The sequence below is a fragment of the Acinonyx jubatus genome, chromosome A1 (genome assembly GCF_027475565.1).
Source record: "Acinonyx jubatus isolate Ajub_Pintada_27869175 chromosome A1, VMU_Ajub_asm_v1.0, whole genome shotgun sequence".
In the NCBI taxonomy this organism is placed as follows: Eukaryota; Metazoa; Chordata; class Mammalia; order Carnivora; family Felidae; genus Acinonyx; species Acinonyx jubatus.
This window is the reverse complement of record NC_069380.1, coordinates 97,841,595-97,862,303: the sequence shown is the minus strand read 5'-3', so window position 1 is coordinate 97,862,303 and position 20,709 is coordinate 97,841,595. Positions and strand designations below refer to the sequence as shown.

At 39.1% G+C, this 20,709-nt stretch overlaps 1 protein-coding gene across 5 annotated transcripts in view; it reads right to left on the bottom strand.

The window, feature by feature from the left end:
* PRR16 (proline rich 16) overlaps nucleotides 1-20,709 on the bottom strand; it is a 669,457-nt gene that overhangs the window by 90,702 nt on the left and 558,046 nt on the right. For 4 of the 5 annotated variants that reach the window (XM_053220118.1, XM_053220123.1, XM_015072424.3 and 1 more), the window contains one exon: nucleotides 6,791-8,962. In XM_053220118.1, coding sequence (XP_053076093.1) covers nucleotides 8,207-8,962 — 756 coding nt within the window. In that variant the 3' untranslated portion in view covers nucleotides 6,791-8,206. Of the gene's footprint in view, nucleotides 1-6,790; nucleotides 8,963-20,709 lie in introns of those variants that run through there. The other variant, XR_003426475.2, reaches the window with a different exon arrangement.

Genomic DNA, 20,709 nt, shown 5'->3' with positions numbered 1-20,709 from the left:
AATTAAAACTAAGTTACACTTGTCAAAACAGTTTAATGAGCTGTGCTTTCTGTTGTAGTCACCTAGGATTTCTCTCATGTGCCTTTTCTGACTTACTAATTCATAAAATTAGCTAATTTACAAATTAATAAAATTTAATAAACCAAAAATGAGACTTCTACATATGAACTGGAAAGTTCTAAGAAAATCATAAGTTTACTTGATCGTATAAGTATAAAAGCATCCAAGTAAAATAATTACTTTATAAGTGACATGAATAAAATACCATTTGCATGAATTTAGGCAAATACAAATCAATCCACCAGATTAACAAGGAGCAGGGCAATTTGACAAGAAACATGGCAAAATCATAGCAATGATTGGCATTTGTTTGAAGTTTGAGGTTCGTAAGGTACTTCACATTCATTAAATGATTGGGGCCTTATGACAATATGTTGGAAGGTGGTATACTTTAAGGAGAAACAGAAAAATGTTAGCGAATTGGGTAGCAGTGGGGGATGGTTACGTGTGTCAAGGCGACTATAATAGAACTAAGATGTGTGAATGGGGCAGTGTGGGCAACAAGTACAGATCTAAGACTTTGCAAGGTAAGAGACAAAATTAAGCAAGGGAAATGCAGATCATCTCTAATTTTGTGACCACAAGAGAGACATGAATTGAAAAGAAGTTGGAGTTGGAACCAATAAATGACATCTGGAAAGAATGAGGTGGAATGCATTGGTGATCCTGCCTATTCGGTAGCTCTGCAGACTTGTTGAATCCTGAAGTTGCCTGTTCATGTGGCTTTGTCTGATTTCCCTTCCAGCCTTTCTGCCTACCAAAGAGCTTCTGTGTATGGTCCTGATGCCTTAGAAGTTCATTTAGGGTTTGTGCAGAAATTGCAACATCCTCCTGTTGATATTACTGTCCTCGCCCCTGACATGTAAAAACAAAGAGGGTTGGGTGATCCCAGAATATACAACAGGGGAGGATAGTGATTCAAGAGCCTTATTAGGTAGAAAAGAGGGGCATTTTTATCTTCATTTTAAAGCAAGCCCTAGACTTGGTTTAGCAATTTGACCAGGAATACGTGGGAGTTGGAAAAATTGAGACTCAAATCCAAGCATTCTGTTTTCAAATTTACATTTTTATCATAACACACTGCTGCCTGAGTGAATATTATAAACACACGCCATAATTTATATCATCAATGACCTAAATTTCTATAGTGGAGTTTCATACTTCTTTGGACTATTCTGGATAAATAAGTGTCTTCAAATTAGGTTTATCTATTCTTCTAAAGATAATTATTCATATAGTCACCTAACGTCCTATAAAAGGATCTGTAGAGATTTGACTACTGAAAATTTATTTATTTTTATTTATTTTAATGTTTATTTATTTTTGAGATAGTGCCACTGGGGTAGGGGCAGAGAGAGAGAGGGAGACGGAGGATCCCACGTGGGCTCCGTGCTGACAGCAGTGAGCCTGCTGTAGGGTTCTAATGCACTAACAGTGAGATCATGACCTAAGCCAAAGTCTGATGGACAACTAACTGAGCCACCCAGGCACCCCGACTACTGAAAATTTAGTACGCGATTCTAAAATGCTGAACTATCACATGTAGGTTGGTGAGTATCCTCAGAAAGAATGTAAATATGGTAGCTAAAGGCTGTAATACAACTTATCCCTCATCTTAGGAAATGCTGTCAATTCCCTCCACTAAGTTTTTAGCAGGGCTGCTGTTAAGTCCATTTCTTTCCTCTCTCTCTTTGTTTAAAATAAGGTGTCATCCTAATTTATGATGAGATTAAATGAATAGCAAGTAATATGAAAAGGAAAGGATGGGAAGGGGTCTATAATAGTCTATAATATACTCGAATTACACACACACCAAAAAAATTACCCCTTTAGGAACAGTGGTAGGTACGACTTGTACTCATGGATGTGCAGATCTCCTTTCCTTTCTTGGGCATATGGGGACTACAGTGACTAGCTTTGGCCAGTGACATGTACAGAGGCTGAGATGAGTGCACAAGTTAAGTAGCTCCATCCTCTGTTGTGGTGGTCCTGGAAGCGGACACTTGACCAGATGGTGTCCCTACAAAACCTGTAGAGCCCGGACTGCTGAATGGCTGCCTGGAGAGCCTCCTGGACTTAAGATGAACTTTGAGTGAACAAGAAATAACTCAGATCCTCCTGAGATATGGTTGTTTGCTACCACACTTAGACTATCTTGACTTATAAAGAGAGACTGTTCTCCTCTCATGGTAAGTCTTTTGACAGCTTCAGACAAGTTCCAGTGAAATAGGGACCTTCAGCTGCACAGGTCACCCGTGCACAACGCAGGGGCTAGGCTTTAGGTGGTCTTGCAATTCTGGCTTGGCCACTTCTTGGCTCTATAATCTTGGGCAGCCTGATGCTGGAGCCATAGTTTCCTCATTTGTAAAATGTAGATAATGATAGTGTCTAATACATTGGGTTGCTATGAGGGAAAATGGTGTTACAAGGGGAAAATACAGCATACAAAACACGTAGAAGAATGTTTGGCATACAGGAAGTCCTTGATGAGGGTTAGATATCACATGTTTTGTCAATATCAACCCAAACCTACTCCAGGGCACTCCACTGTTTTATTTAGTTGGTCCAAATTTCCCTTTGGTGGTTGGGAGAATTGATAACTACATTATCAAACAATGGAAAATCACATCTATAGTCTAGTAGCAAAAGGATGAAAAGTTTTTAGTAAAGAGAGCTCTAATGCGCTCGTTCTTTAGTGGTTCCATGGAATGGATCAGTTGCTATGTTTAGTGCACGGGTCAATGTCAAATAGATGAAATTTACAAATGAAATACAGGTAATGGAAGTGACATGTTCATGGTCAAAAGGCATTCATACTAAGAAATCAAAACTTCTTAGGGAAAGAAACCAAAATAATAGACAGTCTTTGAACTTAGGGGAAAAAAAACCCTGAAAGGTGAGGCTGCTGATATAATACACGAGAAAATGAGGCTGGCATTATTCAGCAGCTCATTCATTTTAGACGGTTGCTAAATTGCCTGAAATCCCTTTTATATTCTGCAAAGATCAAACATATTAAGAATGTCAAAATAGCATTAGGTAACCCCTTCCAAGCGTCAAAATAGCTGCTCAGAATAAAGGAAAGATTTGCAAAGTTCAGGGCAATGAAGAACATAATTAAATGGTGATGTGATGGGGGAGAAATTATGGGGAGTCAAGCTGGCATAAAATGCCAGCTCAGTCACTGACTAAGGGGTTGATTTTGGCAAAATACTGAAACTGAGGTCCTGGATTTCTTCACTTGTAAAATCAGAGTAATATCATCTGTCTTACACATTCCTATGAGAACTTAGAGAAACTCTAATGTATGTAAAGTTTGAGAAAACAGTTAGTAATATTAGCTTACCTATCCTTGATTAAGAAGTCAGAATTATAAGCAATATTTGGGAGAGGGTTATTGGCAGAGCGTCTTTATGTTCCACTTTCGTTTTTTCCTCAAAAAGACCAGACTGATAAATCCAAGGGCTTCCAACATAATGACACCCTACATAATTGCTGCCCCACGAGACGTGCCTACCTCCAGTTTCATGTTCACCACCACTGTGTGCCCTCATGGAAGCAACCCATCTGTCATTATTTCAGAATCAGGCAACTTGAACGATTCTAAAACTCCAAAATGTTTTGTCTGAAAACTTAAATCGACCTAAAAAGCAAATCGACCTGGAAAATGTCGTGTGATTTGGTGACAGCATCTAGTAACTGTGAGATTCTGTGCATTTTATCTAATTATGAGATGCAGGCTTTTCACAGAGCTTTATTGCTCATAAATCATTCCCTCACTTAGAAATCATCAGTATGTACCAAAGTACATCGCACTGCAATCTGCTACAAATTCAAGGGCAGCAAAATGTGCTACCAATAGAGAATCAGGGGAAAGAAACTGAATCAGGACAACTGCCAGACTTGACATTGCATTACTGCGTATTTTCCATGGAAAAAAGTTTGGTCAAGGAAGGCACCAATTCGTGACTTGATTACATCATTCCCAGTGCAATTAAACATGGACTACTCAAGCTTTTCTTCATGGAGCATCCAAAAATTAGATTTTGTAGAATTTATTAATATTAATAAATATTAATTCTAATTTGCTATAATTAGAATCTGTAGATAAAAGGTTTTGCATAGACAGTATATAGCCGCTGCTCCTGGTAATGCCAAAAGCAAGCAACTACTGATCTGTCCAAAGAAAGTCAAATAATACCATGCCTTAGACCTTTATTCATTAAATAATTAGATGCAGGCAAAATTCAAATGCAAGACTTTTTAGGTTAATTAAACCACTTCAGTTAATACCAGGCTCATTTTCCTTTTTTCTAGAATAATGTTAAGCTAATGAGGGAAGGTAGGAATATAATAACAAACTGGAAGAGTGGCACATTTCTCTTTTGGCATGCCCTGTATTTTTGAGCAGATATTTTAAATTTAGCTTAAGCATGACCTAAAAAAAACCAATCAGTTTTATCTCCTTTTATAACTGCTGTAACTACGTAGAGATGGAAGGGAACTCTGGTCAGTTTTTTACGTTCTCTTTGCCTTTCTCAGATAAGATACAATAACCTCCTAAGTCCAAATTGGGATAATTGTTGTTTAAACTAGCAAGACAAACCCTTGCCTAGGCCAATTTAATTAAAAGATAGTACTTTCAAAAACATTTTTTTAAATGTTTATTTATTTCTGAGAGAGACAGAGACAGAGTGCCAGCAGGGGACGGGCAGAGTGAGAGGGAGAATCCGAAGCAGGCACCAACCTCTTTCAGCACAGAGCCCAATGCGGGGCTAGAACTCATGAACCATGAGATCATGACCCGAGGCAAATTCGGAAGCTTAACAGACTGAGCTACCCAGGCGCCCCTAGATACTACTTTAAAAACAAACAAACAAACAAACAAACAAAAACATATGTTTCACTCTGAATGAGTGTTGCCATAAGCAGCAATCCCCTCATACCTTTTGTAGGAACATCCCCTTCAAAAGAGGACGGAGGCTAACTTGGGGGTATATACTCCTCAGGGAAATGAAAGGCTCCGAATGCACAATGGGAAAAAGAAGTGTCCTGAGGGGTATGAAATAGGAATTTTTGCTTTGGAATCTCCAGGAAAAGCAACTATTTGCCCTGTTTTATGATGATTTAATGGATGATGGGCAGAATTTAAATTTGGAAAGCAATGTTTTCTGATGATAGAAATGGCATTGCCACTTATGACACTTTAATTAGAAGTTTCCAGGCAAATATTATGATGCCCTATGTTCATTGCTTTTCATGTTTTAGAAGTTTACATATATTTAAAGACCTAAGTTCCAGGGAATGTTTCAAAATTACCAGTTGGGAAAAAATACATTGGCCCAATATACTCCATACCTTTTTTAAAAAAAATGTTTATTTTTGAGAGAGAGAGAGAGTGAGCATAAGTTGGGGAGGAGCAGGGAGAGAGGGAGACACAGAATCCGAATCAGGCTCCAGGCTCCAAGCTGTCAGCACAGCATCACCCAAGGCTCGAACACATGAACCAAGAGATCATGACCTCAGCTGAAGTCAGACACTTAACCGACTGAGCCACCCAGGCACCCCCAATATATTCCATACCTTAATGAAAAAAAATGAAATAACCTATGGAAATAAACTCAAAAGAAAGTCCCAACACTCATATGATCTAACATTAATGCTGATTATATAATAAAGTGTAGTAAGAGAAGAAGGTCAATACCTCTTATCTTTTTTAGGTTGGGATTTAATTCAGCTTTCCAGGCCAAAATTTACTTGTAAATGTGTTGAACAAAAGCAGGTATTGTCGTTTTGGCATATGTCACCAATCACACTTAAAAAGATGATTTCCCATGGGGTACCTTTGGTCTATACTTGGAAGAAGAGATGTGAATTTGAACCTCACTGGTTGTATCTAAGCATCTGGCTCAATGTCCTTACTGGATCAGCATGAATTATTCAGCTTATTCAATCTGCTTTATTGCAATGGAGTTATCTACTCTGTGCATGATTTGTGGCTGCTAAGAAGCTCTACGTTGAGATCCATATTGGCTCCCAGACATTGACAGGTGTCAGTGTTTCGAACTAAAAGCTAATTATTAGGTCACACATAACTGGCTGTGGAAGGAAGATGGGCTGAAGGGAGAAAGCTGCATGTATTCAAAGACTGCTTATAACACTACATGGTCTAACAATGGATACACATTGGAAAGAGAGTAATTATTAAAACCTAGAAAGATGATGAAATCTTGGATTTATTCACATCAAGCCTCAATGAATGCATGAAAATGTTAAGAATATAATATTTTGGTATTTGGTGAGTCAATTCTTTATTTAGTTGGGTCAGATTTATTAAATATACTTATCAAACAATTAATAAATTTTAGATGATGGCCTGTCTTTATAATTGGTCTTATGTGCTGTAACTTTCTGGAAAAAAAAAAAAACAACAACACTGGATTTATTCTGCTTGCATTATCTTCATTGCCAACACACACAGGAAAGAAAATCATGCTGAGTAAATGTGCAACATGACATCCTGTATTTTTTTACTCATGAAATTGTTCCTTCAAAAAGTAATGCCTATTTTTTTCTGTTAATCTGCCTAAGGTGTGCTATCATCTTTTAAAAGGAAGTTGTGAAAAACAGGATTCCAAATTACCATAATACGGCTTGAAAACGGCGACAAAGAAATATGACTATCTCCCTGTAGCAACAAAAAATTAAAGTTTTGAGATCAAAAGCCAGATAGTCTAAAAGATTAAAGCATCCTTTATTAAGCTGCGCAATAAACGAATTTCGACCAAAGATGAATCCCTCTACTCTTGCCACGTCATGGACAACTTTTGTTCAGGTATGCACCTGTTTTCATAATTCTAGGACAGATAAGCTCATTTCTAGTTCACAAAATATCCGATCAGTCCACATCACAGTAGTTGGGAAGTTAACGTGGTCCATGGATCGGTAAGTGACGTAAGCTGGCAAGTTAGACTTAAGAGAGGGCTTTTGTAAGATGTTAGGAAGGAAGAATTTCTTCTCTTCCTCCTAAAATATGACAAAGACCCCTGACATATTTCAACTCTGAGGGGAAACAGCGTTAAGGCTGATACTAAAAACATCCTATTCCAGAAGCCTCTTTATTTTCCGCTGTAGTTCTGATAAATAGGGATTTCCTTGGAAGGCAGAGAGCTTGCTGATGCAGGAGGCAAACCATCCCACTGCTTCAACATTCTGGTTTATGGTATGTCCTGGAGGAATGCTCAGTGTGAGGAGGGCCTTAAAGGGCTTGGCCATGTACTGGGTCAACGGGACACTCCATATACGGTCTTGGGGGGACCACAATACATCCTATGAAAATGCGTGAAGTACTATTTATGACCTGACTATGATAGTGAACTTGGAAAATTCTGGCATATGCTCACTGTAATCTTCTCCACACTCTGTCAGAATAGCTACCCATTTCGGTGAAATGAGTAGGGATGAAATGAACCACTGCTGCATTTTAATTCTGAGGAACATCTGATTTTGCCATTATGTACTGTTGTTTATTGACACATGACATTTCCACAGACAAAATCTTTCATTACATAGCTTGAACATATAATTGTATAGTATAGAAAATAAACTTTTTGGTATTGTTCTCAGCATTTAATAATGTAAAACTAGTGACAAACATCTTTAGAAAAAAAATAACAAAATAGTCCTTCAGTATTAAAATTTCTTCCTAAAAAGCATCGGGTCGAAGTTGGGGGAGGTGATATGTTATTAATGCATAGATGAGTTAGGCATGAATAAAATGAATCTAATTCCATCTCTTATAGTAAACCAAACTATTTGAAACCTGCAGATCACTGTTTATCACAGGTCAGTTAAACACACACACACACACACACACACACACACACACACACACACACATAGCATATTCAGCCTTTTCATGGTTCTGTGGTTTCTGGTGATGCAACTTTTTAAATAACATAAACCTGGGATAGAAACAACACACGGCATACTTACCAGGTGGTTTTTTTATGCCACTTTGCTGAATGCAGAATTAATATATTTGGGCTTTTTATTGCTTGAGTAGAAAGTGCTCCTTACTTATTATTTTATGTTTATAATATAGAAATTAAAAAAAAAGCACAAAAAGTTTTTGAAATGGCATACATCACACTGTGGTAGTGGTTGATTTCCTCAAGATCGTCTTCTGTGGTTTTGGTGCAGTGGAAGGAGGCACAGTTGCAGGTCTGAGAGGGGGGAAGCTGTGACTGTGGCTTATTCCCAGTCCCCCATTCTCTAGGGGGAAAGGAGGGAGGTGGGGTGGAGGAGGAAGCGGGGGGCCTGGGTGAGGAAGCTTTCCCAGTGGGTGGACAGGTTCGCTGTGTAAGTGGACCTCCCTGTTTTTTATGTTATACCGGGGGTCGCAGTCCGGACAGTAGCCATGGTACTGCACTTTCTCATTAAACCGAACTCGTTCCCGAGGTCCTGCCTGGAGACATCTGTCTTTTTCAGGTCTGTGCATCAGAGGCTGTGCTGGAGCCTTGTCCAAGGTACCGGGGGGGATGCAGCAGACATCTCCGTTGGGAATTTTGTTTGGCGGCCCTGGCAAGCCTCCGTTTCGCAGAAGGGTTCCATTGGTCTTTAGAGGATTGACGGCTGGCACCACTCTTTGGGGGTCGTCACACTTCACAGGTGTCAACCGTGGGGGAGGCGGCGGAGGGTTTGGCTTTCTCAGGACGGTGAGGATAGCAGAGGGGTGTGCGGGGGGTTTAATGAGAGGGGCATTGGCCTGCACTTTGATCTTCTCTATGCTCGAGGCCGTCGTGCCGCTGGAGCTACTATTCAGGGTGTCCGTCTTGGAGCTGTCGGTCATCTCATCCTCCAGCTGTAGGTCAGAGGTCAGGGTATCAATCTGGTCAACCACCTGGTGGAAAGGACAAGGTAACTGTGGTGAAGAATGACCCGAAGCAAAACATCCTAGAAACGATGTCTCCCTGTCTAGCTGTAATCAGCTATGTGAGTCTTAATGAATACTGGATTGTGGATTCCACTGTTGCTCAATGTTACCATTAAAGAAATTTATAGAATGGTTACCATAGGAGCGTCGACTGTTTGATAACCTAAGGATTTCACATGCCTGCCATATAATATATGACTTATGTACACAGTCTATTCCCGACTCTGCTGAACCCACCAAAGATAAAAACATAACTGATGCACAAACATAACTTATTTTTAATATGAAGGGGCAGGGACTTTCTCCCGGCTCAGCATGTAGAAACCTATGGGACAAACACTAATCTCGTGCTAAAAATGAGAAAAGCCAGCTACTCTGCAAAATCATCACTTTTCTTGAGACCATCACAGAACTGAGATCACAAGGATTCCCAATGAACTGAACCGGAAAGAGTCCCCAGCCCTCTATGGAGAGAAAGGACACAATGACTGCTTCACCTTTGGCAAATCACAGGAAACAGGCAGCCTCCATGAAAGCGAGGAAACAGCTAGAACTTGAATGAATAATTAAAGGTGGCGTATGTGCTATCATGACAATTTAGAATCCCCAGGAGCTCAGACACAAAACAGTCTGTCTTCACTCATTCCATGGGCCTCTCACATGGGGTGATGAGGGTGAGAAGAGAATGAATGAGTCCCTCCTGGGCACACAGGCATAAAACCCCAGGTATTTCCCAGATCTCTGTCCCTTATAAAACAGATCACTTAAGCATTAAAGGAAGAGGTTAAAAAAAACAAAAAACAAAAAACACCTGTAACATCTAAGACACAGGCAACAGTCTCCTGCTTCTGAGAAGGGGTAGGAACCGCAGCTGTTTGACTTTGGGGAAGGGGGCAGGAACTTCTCTTGGACCCGGGAACTTAGGCTACAGATGTGTGCTATCACTTGGAGGAGGGACTCAAGTCACAGAATCTCGAGACCTGCCCTAGACACAAGGCAGAGTCAGGGGCATCAATGAGTCTTGCAGAACCATCAGACCATGATGCATGCCCCTACCTAGTGAAGGAGAATTGATGTGAAGACAGAGAAGTCGGAGGGAGCATCTAAAGCAACGCAGTTCGAAGGATGTTTGGCAAGGTCACCGGGGGGTCACGGTGTTAAAGCCACTCATGGAAGGAATCTAGCATCACCCATAACAGGCTTGCCTTAGGGTCTCAGTCCTGTCCAGTCATTGGGGGGCAGCTCGTGGGAAGCAAAGCATGTGCTCAAATGCTGGGTATCAGAACACAGTCATTTATACTCCCTGGGTCAGAGATCTCCGAGTCCATTCTCAGGGTTGCCATCAATGGAGACAGAAAGGTTACAGATTACTTTTTAAATAATTCATTTTTGTAGGGAGATAGTCTTTTTTATCTCACATCTCCACATGCAGATTTTTCCCTCCTTATTCGGGCCTAGGTTTGTTCAACTGTGAAGTTGGCTCTTTGACACATGGTGGCAGAATTGGGCTCAAAATGAAAACATCCAAAGCATGCAGAATTTAGGGAAGAGGTAGAGATTTCACTTCTTCCTCATGAGGGTCTTAAGTGACTGCTTCTTGCTACTGCTGCCAGAGTTCAGCCTTCTATTTTAGCTCCTAAGTACTGTACATGTTAAATCCACTTCTCTGCATTTTCATTTCTTTGGTCCTAGTCTGAGCCACCATTATTTACCATATGGGCTCTCCAAAGTCACCTTGCTTCCCCTTTTCATTTCTGTAGCGTCAGTGGATTTTTTAAAAATAGAAATGTGCTCTTGTCGACTCCCTGCTTAAAACCTTTCAGTGCCTCTTTATTTCTCCTGTGAGAAAGATCAATTCTTAACACTGTCTCCAAGGTCTTGTATAGTCTCACTCGGTGTTGTGCTGGTCAATGTTTAACAGCTGGTTTTTACAGGTATAAGGGAGTTCTGATTTGAAAAGTGTGCCAATTTCCTTGGTGTAAACTCCCACTGTGGTCAATTTCAAGTCAGTAAATGTGACATCACTGTGTGTGAGGTTAGAAAGCAATGCACAGCTGCACATCATTATAAGATGTTTCTACCATGCGGACAGAATAGGCAAAAATAAACTCAGGAGAGGGGCGCCTGGGTGGCTCAGTCAGTTGAGCGTCCGACTTTGGCTCAGGTCATGATCTCACGGTTTGTAGGTGTGAGCCCCGTGTCAGGCTCTGTGCTGACAGCTCAGAGCCTGGAGCCTGCTTCGGATTCTGTGTCTCCCTCTCTCCCTGCCCCTCCCCTGCACATGCTCTGTCAATCTCTCTCTCGAAAAATAAATAAACATTAAAAAAATAATTAAAAAAAGAATAGATAACCCCAGGAACACAAATAACAGTAAAATATAGTAAAATAATTATGAATGACTTGGGATAATTAGACAACCTTTATTTTTAATGTAATTTATTTAATATGCGTTTATATACTTCTATTTTTAATAATGGGTATTTAGCAGGTGGCTCACACAAAATTTCTGAAAATATAACACTTGGTCCTTTTTAGCTAGTACAAGTCGCAATTGTACTGTACAGAGATAACACATCACCACCATCTCTCCTCTTCAAATGACTACCTCAACTCTAATAAATCCCCCTTTTTAAAAAAAAAATATTTATTTTGGGAGAGAGAGAGTATGCGCATGCACGAGCAGGGGGAGGGGCAGACAGAGAGAGGAGAGTGAGAACCCCAAGCAGGCTCTGTGCAGCCAATGCAGAGCCCAGTGTGAGGGGCTTGATCTCATGAACCATGAAATCATGACTTGAGCCAAAATCAGAAGTTGGACGCTTAATCAACTGAGCCACCCAGGTGCCCCTAAATTTCCCTTTTCCTTTCTGTTCTCAAACCTCTCAGGTCTTCTTTTAGACCCTCATCATTGCCAGTCTGCTTCCTGCCACAGGACATTAGCACATACTAATTTTTCTTCTTGAGATGCTGTGTCAAGTCACAATAAGTCTTTGTAACAATACTACTGCAATTTCCTACTACTACTACTACCATCTGACTGCAATTTCCCATAGAGGTCATGTTAATTTGTTAAATATTCCCAGGAAACCCTATTTCTTTCATTCAAAGCATTCACATACTTTTTGATTGTTTAGTAGTAGGAAGAGTATTGAAGAGTCTTCCCTCTCTAGACTCTAATTTCAGTGAGATCAGAGAACTTGTTCGTTTTTACTCTTGTAACCTAAAGGCCTAACGTAGTGAATGGCACTCAAAAGGGGCTCAATAAATACTTGTTAAATAAATGCATCGAGGGTTATTTCTTCAGTTTAACAGTGAATGAAAACATGTTATATCTTATTTGATTCCTGAAGTTGTTATTTTTAAAAGACACATCTGCTCAGTTATCCTAGAATAAAAGAGGGGACAAGGGATCTATCCAGAAATGATCCAGAGCTGGTTCCACATTCTGCAGCTCTAGCCCAGACACCCTGGAAATTCAAGGGGCAGGGCACCTAAACAATGTGAGAGACAGAGGGGCAGTTTCGGCTCACAGGCACTGTATCTATTTAACATGGGGAGACTACTGACCCTGAGCCTTTTATCGCATTAAATATCTGCAGAGAAGGAGGGAAAGCTGGTCTACTCTGAAGGAAGTGAAGCTCATAGTCAAAGATGAATTAGTACTGCCCGGGTCTCTGATACAAGTGAAACCTTGATTGAGAGTAACCTGTTCTGCGAATGTTCTTCAAGATGAGCAAACATTTCTAATACATTTTAACTTGGTAAACGAGTGATGCCTTGCAATACAAGCAGTATGTGATGCCGAATGTCACATGATCACAGCTGAGCCAATGGTTTTTGAAATTCGCTTTGATAGACGAGTGCTTTGGGTTACAAGCATGTTTCCAGAACAAATAATGCTCACAAACCAAGATTTTACTGTAGTTTTGTAGCTCCTGCCTGGTTTTAGTCTCTACATTGTTATTTCCTGAGTGCCTACAAAATGCCAACAGAATAAAAAACTAAAACCGACAAAATGTAGTTGACCCTTGAACAACACAGGTCTTAGGAGTGCTTCTTTGTGTAGCCAAAGATTTGCATCAGTTGAGTCCCCAAAACCTAACTACGAATGGCCCACCATTGACTGGAAGCCTTACTGATAACATTAGCAGTTGATTAACATACAGTCTGTATGGTATATACATTATATACTGTATTCTTAGAACAAAGTAAGCCAAAGAAAAGAGTTTATTAAGGAAATCCTAAGGAAAAGGAAATACATTTACACTATTGTACTGTACTTATTGAAAAAAAATCAGCATCTAAGTGGACCCACATGATTCAAACCTGTGTGGTTCAAGCGTCACCCTTACTGCTCTCAGGGAGCAGGGAATCTAGTGCAAGGGCCTGGCTTTAATTAGATACTCAAACAACGGTCACAGTACAAGTGCGCCAGGAGTTCTGAATGACAAATCAAGATACTCTAAGAGGAGAATAAAAACACCTCATCAGAAAAGTCAGCAAGGCCTCCTGAAGGATGAGTGGCTGTTAACTAGTAGGAGAGGCGTGATTCCAGAAGTCCACTCAGGAAAGAGCCTGACAGAGGTCCTTCTACAGAAGACAGCGCCTGAGGGTGAGCAAAAAAAGAATACTCTAGGCTGAAGAGCACCGTGTGAGGCCCGAGAGCTAGCTAGCGGTCAGGTGGGAGAGTCCTTGCCAAGTGCTGATCAAGTATCATATTTTTCAAGGGTTCCAAAATGAGAGAAGCGATGTTCCAAGAGACAATGAATGGCTATTTTTCAAGAATGGAAGCATCACCTGATTCAAGAAGTGCACAAACTGAAAGAGTTTCAACAGGACAATAGAAACAAACCTACAGTCAGACATATCATAATGAAAACACAGAACACAGAAGGGTGGAGGTAAGGGCAGGCTGCCCAAAAGGAACCACAATGGCAAATTAATTATTTTGCATTGAAGCTATTTGGGAACTAGCCCAGTGGTTACTTGGGAACCAGGCCACAAGGACACTCAAACCCTCCTATGTCCCATGAAAGCAGAAAATAAATCTTTTGTATCAAAAGCACCTTCCCTGTACTAAGAAGTAAAAAGGCAACCTTATCCCCAGAGATAGGAACTTCAAAGACAAGAAAACTGTAGAAACAAACCTGAATCACTAAATTCTACTCCTACAACCAAGACTACACTACACGTTAACTAACCCGAATTTAAATAAAATCTTGGAAGAAAAAAAAATCTTGTTACTTTTTTACCAGTTTATCACCTGAGCCCAAATTCTGCTTAGAATTCCTTAACTAATTAAAGTTCTCAAACATCTGCTTTTTTTTATCCTGTCGATTCTTAAAGAATTCATTTCTCTTTGTCTAAAATGTATAAAAACTGCCTGCCTTAGTCATCTATTTGGGTATATTTCATTACTGGACTTCCATGTACACATAATAAACATTTTTTGTTTGTTTTCTTTTTAATCTATCCCACATCAATTTCATTCCTCAATCAGCTAGAAAAACCCTGTGAGAAAAGGAGGAAATGTCTCCTTCTCCTAAGAAAGTAATGATAAAAAATTTTACAACAATAAAACAAGAGGCACCAAATATGTATTGAGTAACAAAAATCAGGCTGACTGATTTTCAAACAAGCAAGAGAAGTCAAGGAAAATTTAGGACTATGTTTCATAATGAAAGAAAGCCATCGGAAATATAGCTGAACTCTTGTAAAAGTGAGGGTGAAATCGACATTGTTAGACAATGAAGACTAAGAGAGTGTGCTTTCCACAGCTCAGTGTTGAAAGTACTGATAAAGGACAATTCAGAAAGAAGTAAAAAACCAGAAGAAAGGGCTGGAATACAAGCAGCATAGATGAGCAGAGACATTGTAAAATAATAAAAGTGTGCATTTATTACAAAACAATATACTAATGACTAGTTTGAGAGAGGAGAAAAATGTGTAGGTAAAATACTAGGGAAAGTGACATCTGATTGGAGAACAATCAAGAGTGAAAGCATTTTCAGCTCACAGTATTTGTGTGTGTATAAGGAATCACTAGCTATCTGATACTGATTATGATTCATTAAATCAAGAACGCATATGAAAAAATTTTAGGGACACTACTGAAATAATAGACAAATGTATACTTTCTAAAATAATGTAAGGCTGGGGGCACCTGGGTGGCTTGGTCGGTTAAGCGTCCGACTTTGGCTCAGGTCATGATCTCACGGTCCGTGAGTTCGAGTCCCGCGTCGGGCTCTGGGCTGACAGCTCAGAGCCTGGAGCCTGTTTCAGATTCTGTGTCTCCCTCTCTCTCTGTCCCTCCCCTGTTGATGCTCTGTCTCTCTCTGTCTCAAAAATAAATAAATATTAAAAAAAATTTTTTAAATAATGTAAGGCTGAAAACGCGAGTAAGAAAAAAATAGCAAATTCTAAAAAGGCAGAAAAAAAAGCGCAGCAAACAAAAATCTGCAGAAGATAGAAAAACTTCAAATATATTAGTAATCATAATAAATATAAGTAGATTACAATAATTTATTCAAAAAGGGACATGGATTGACATAAAGTGACACCCATAAGATACATCAGGCAAATAGTCTCATGAAACCTGATACAGCTCTACAAACACTAAGCCAAAACAATCTAAATTTTTCTTAAAACACTACTGTACTAATTTAGGCAAAAAAAAAGAATTAAGCAAACTTTAGAGCTTATGTACACATATACACATGAAAACTGGAAAAAATGATATGAAAAAGTAACTGACACAAGGCAAATGCCAAATTTCCAAAAATCATGAAAATGCCAATGACCTTACAAGTAATCAAGGGAGGGCAAACTGAAGACAAATGCAATAGCCTTTCTTACTCAATAGTTTGTGAAAACAAAATAATCTGATAATTCCAACCGATGATGATGATGTGGTGGATAAACGGGAACTTCATACATTGCTAATGCCTATATTAATTCAGCCTGTTGAGAAAATATTTCACAACATCCTATAAAGTGGGTAAGATCCATATCCTACAATATAGGTCTTTTATGAACAAAGCCTACACTACTCCAGAGGAACTTGAAGAGATGTGCATAGGGTTGAAGAAGCAGAGTTCCTTGCAGGCTGTTTGTTTTCTCATAGCATAAGACTGGAAACAGTCTAAATATCTGTTAGCGAGTGACTGGGTATGAAAACATAAAATGGTTCAAAGGAAGTAACTAGAACTATATGTATCAGCAGGGGTAAGTCCCAAAAAACTAATGTTGAATGTAAAAAAGTTAAAATATACATACTCAGTGTGTCTGTGTTGTTTATATAGAGAAGGGTGGTTTCATTTATATAATGTGAAAATAAATAATACACGTCAAGTTTAGGCAAAGAGAAACGGGAATGGATATCAAGAGGCAGCAGCCCTACAGCTAAAACACTATTTCTTTTAAAACTTGATGTAAAGTCAAGGTGCCTGGGTGGCTCAGTGGGTAAAGCCTCCAACTTCGGCTCAGGTCCTAATCTCACCACTTGTGAGCTCGAGCCCCGCACCCAGCTCTGTACTGACAGCTCAGAGCCTGCAGCCTGCTTGGTATTCTGTGTGTGTGTCTCTCTCTCTGTCCTTCCCCCAATCGCTCTCTGTCTCCCCCAAAAATGAATAAACGTGAAAAATATAATTTAAAACTTGATGCCAAGTAATTTTGATAAAGGGTTAACATTTCTTAAGCCTGGGTTACATTCATTACATTAATTTATTTATTTTCTGTCATGTGTGAAACATTTTACAACTTGAAAATAAAATAAATATTTAACACTGGTTAAATAAAGTTAGAAAGAAAGAATATAAGTAATTCTTAGAGCTGCCATGTGGAGAACATATTGAAAGGTGCTGAGGTTTATTTGCTTGGCTGGTTAGATTCTATGGCAGCCAAGCGAGAGAGGAATAAATTAGCTAGACAAGGAATACACTGTGTCCTTATAATTATGCTTCAGTGTTTCCCGAAACTCTTTTAAAGTATCATACTGCGACGAAAGGAATCATAATCACAGGCACGATGGAATTAAAGAGAAAACAAAATGAGAGAAAGTAGGACTAGAGGGACAGATTATTGGCAGATATTGGGAGGTGAGAAGAAACAAGACATTGGTCATCAGTTGAAGAACAGGCACACCTAACCATTAGACGCAAAGGACAAACGTGTGCCTCAAACATGAAACTGAGCCATCTGTCTAATTGTGGCTACTCAGGTCGATAGAGGAATCTGCTAATGGCATTGGCAGAGAGAGTTAAAGAAAGCACAAGGGCAGGTGATGTGCTTGATGATTCTAGCAGGTTCTGGTTAACATCACATACAAGGGAGCTATGGTTTGGTTGTAGAATAATTAAGAATAATGGTAACTGTGATTTAGGAATCGCGTAAGCTCAAGGTTTTCACATCTGGGGAATAGCCCTAAATATCTTCGTAAAAGAGAAGCAGATTTGGCAGAAATGAAGTGATCATGTGATCTAAGTTATTTGTGGAAATCCAAAAGTCATTTCTATTAATTCTATAAATACTAAACTACGAAGAATAAAAATAAAGACGATGTAGAGTAATCATTAGAGTGAAATTTGGGAGAAACAGATTTACCCAGAATGAAAAAAGGAATTAGGAGATCCTTTACCTATGTTCTCATGTGGCTTTATCCTTTTGTTAATTCCTTTTTATTATATCCTTTCATTATTTTATTAATAGATTGGAATTATCTATTTATATGTGTTCCACTCAGACCATGGAAGCATGGATTTCCATCTTTGTTTCCCTGGCAGAGAGAACTGATTGCACAGAATAGGTAATATGCTGGGCGAGAGAACTGGACAAAAGTAGTCTCTGGGAGAAAAGTCATGTCTTGACCTCCTTTCCATCCCTCCTTCCTAGCTTTCCCAGCTGGGGTCTGGTTTTCAAGGTCTTCAAACTCACCAATTTCAGATGGTTTCAGGAAGGCACAAAGGAGTGGATTAGGCAGAGAAAAAGGAAGGCAGAAATAAAGCATTGGTGACACGTGACAACCTCTCCTCCTATGTTGTTGACTCTTCAAGCCTAGCTCCACAGTTTGGCACAGAGAACATTTCAGTTACTCTCCCAAACAATGAAGATACTTTAAGTGTTATGTGTATCTTTAAATATCTGTCTATATTGCTCTAGATGTATTTAGAACTTTTCTAAATCCTACTCATCTTGTTTAAATAAAAACCACATAATACATAGTTCAATTGCCTCAAAAACAAAGAAAATGATCTTTAAATTTGAGTGAATCTTTCTCTAGGGTCTCTTCAGTAACAACTCTCAACTATAAGCATTTCAATTACAAACTTAATGAGAGGAAAGAAAGAATTTAACCCCAACTTGAGTCTATACAAGAAAATTTATGCATTCTTCTAAGGTCTTTGATGTTGATTTGTCAAAACAACCACATTTTAAATATGTGGCATCAGAAGCAAAGATCTAAAAAGAGAAATGAATGGGAGTCATAGGAATTTCTACCAAGAGAAAGAGACAGCTGAAAACATTCCCTCCCCATAGCTATAGACCATGCTCAATGGTGGAATTTGAGAAACTGAACGGAAGACCGTAGGGGAAGGAAAGGAAAAATAAGTTGCAAGCAGAAGTAAAGAAGTAAACAAGATTGAAAACAAAAACAACACCATCATTCCTGTCAAGCCTGATCGATAGAAAAGCAAGATAAAGCTATAATGCAATTTGTCTTATTTTCTGTGTGTTCAGTTGGGTTCAACAAATATTTCTTAGGCAAATACTATTCATCTGTTATTACATGAGGCACTGAGGACTAAAAAAAAAGGCTTTTTGTTTAATAGGGACTGATATTCTGTACTTAGTATCTTCCTCTCCAAATCATATTTAAATGAGAGTACAGGGGGAAAAAAGCAACAAATTCAGAAAATTTTCTCAAAGTGGGGTATATATATGGATCAGAGATTTTTATAAATACATGGATGAATTAATAAAAAGGTGGAAAAAGCACTGATGGAGGCTCAGAAGAATTTCAGATCTGCAAGTGGGATATAGACAGAGCGAGAGTGAGAAGTAACGTAAAAAGCAGAGTGTGAAGCTATTGAGTGGCTGTAATTCACAGTGGAAAACACTGTGTCGAATGGCCTCATGCTCTTTTAAGGGCAGCAAGGTTAGCAACATGGTAATAGTCCATACCCCAAAGAAAACCTGAGATTCTAGCTATAAGGAAATTGAACGATGTGTCTGGATAAGTAGGCTGAGTGTAGTTGGTAACTCAGAGCAGAACTCTTCTCCGTTATGTTTTAGCTGGGAACGTGCTGGAACTGAGGTAAGGACAGCTAGTCTCTCTCTATCCACATACTCTGAAGTAGTGGACACCCAAGTGACATATTCAGAACATTCAATCAGCACTGTGCCATCCTATTATGGGAAAGACTACAAGATATCTATATACTGTAAATATACGCCTGAGGATCATAAGATAATTTGGGGTAAACAATAGCACAAAAGAGAAAAATCAGGATGAATGTATAGATCAATACCGAAGATGAAACTGCCATTATTAATGAGCCAAAGAGAACTTTACAGTCACTCTAATTAATGGGCTACAGAGATTTGAGAATGTCTTGCAGCTATAAAATAAGAACACACAGTTATAAAAGAATACAGCAGACATAAGAGAAATACTGGGAATATAAAACAAAAAGGCTAAATTGAAAAAGATTCATAGAAAGCCTGACAGATACAATCTAAGAAATATTCGCAACCATAAAACAAGAATTTTTTTTTTTAATGAAAGGAAAATACAAGAAAAAAGTTAAAAGACATGGAGAGCAAAAAAATCTATCCTGGGGCTCCAACTGGTTGGGAAGTTCCAGAAAAAGGCGGGGGTGAGGGATATGTGATATGGCAATGGTCAAGGTATTAATAACAGAAAAGAAATTCATAGTTGATTATACAACTGGACCTTCAGTAGGAAAGCATCAACTGAGGGCTCATCAGGATAAATGAAAAAGAAAACAAATTCGATCATCTACCAAACTAACCCAGGACATGCAGAAAGAAACGAAAGTGAGATAACCAGGGCGCCTGTGTGGTTCAGTCAGTTAAGCATCCAACTTCAGCTCATGTTATGATCTCACATTTCACAAGTTCGAACCCCCCATCAGGCTCTGTGCTGAGAGCTTGGAGCCTGGAGCCTGCTTCAGATTCTGTGTCTCCCTCTATACTTCTGCCTCACTTGTAATCTGTCTCTCAATAAATAATAAACATTAGAAAAAAAAAAAGAAAATGAGATCACCACAATTCCTTAGGATGCACGAATGATGAAAAATATTTTTACCAGTAACTTCAAAGGTTCTGGTTAGAGCGATTTCAGCCCCAATTCCACAACTGGCTAAATTAATAACTCACTCTAAGTGAAAATTAAAATATGTTTAGATATTAGGAACAAGGCCAGTTTACATCCCTTCTGTCTGCTTTTCAAACATGAATAACCTACAGTAACACAGTAAAATGGAATCCAAGAAAGGAGCACCTCATTAGAACCAAGAAACATTACAACACAGAAACGTGAAAGCAAACATTTAAGAATGACCTGTGCCACAGACCTAAAAACCAATTATTTTAAACGAAAACAGGGAATCAGAAAGCTCCAAGAAAAAATAATAATGGATTACATTCAACAGGTCATATAATTGGAAATTGGTAACACAGCAGTGATATGGCGCAGT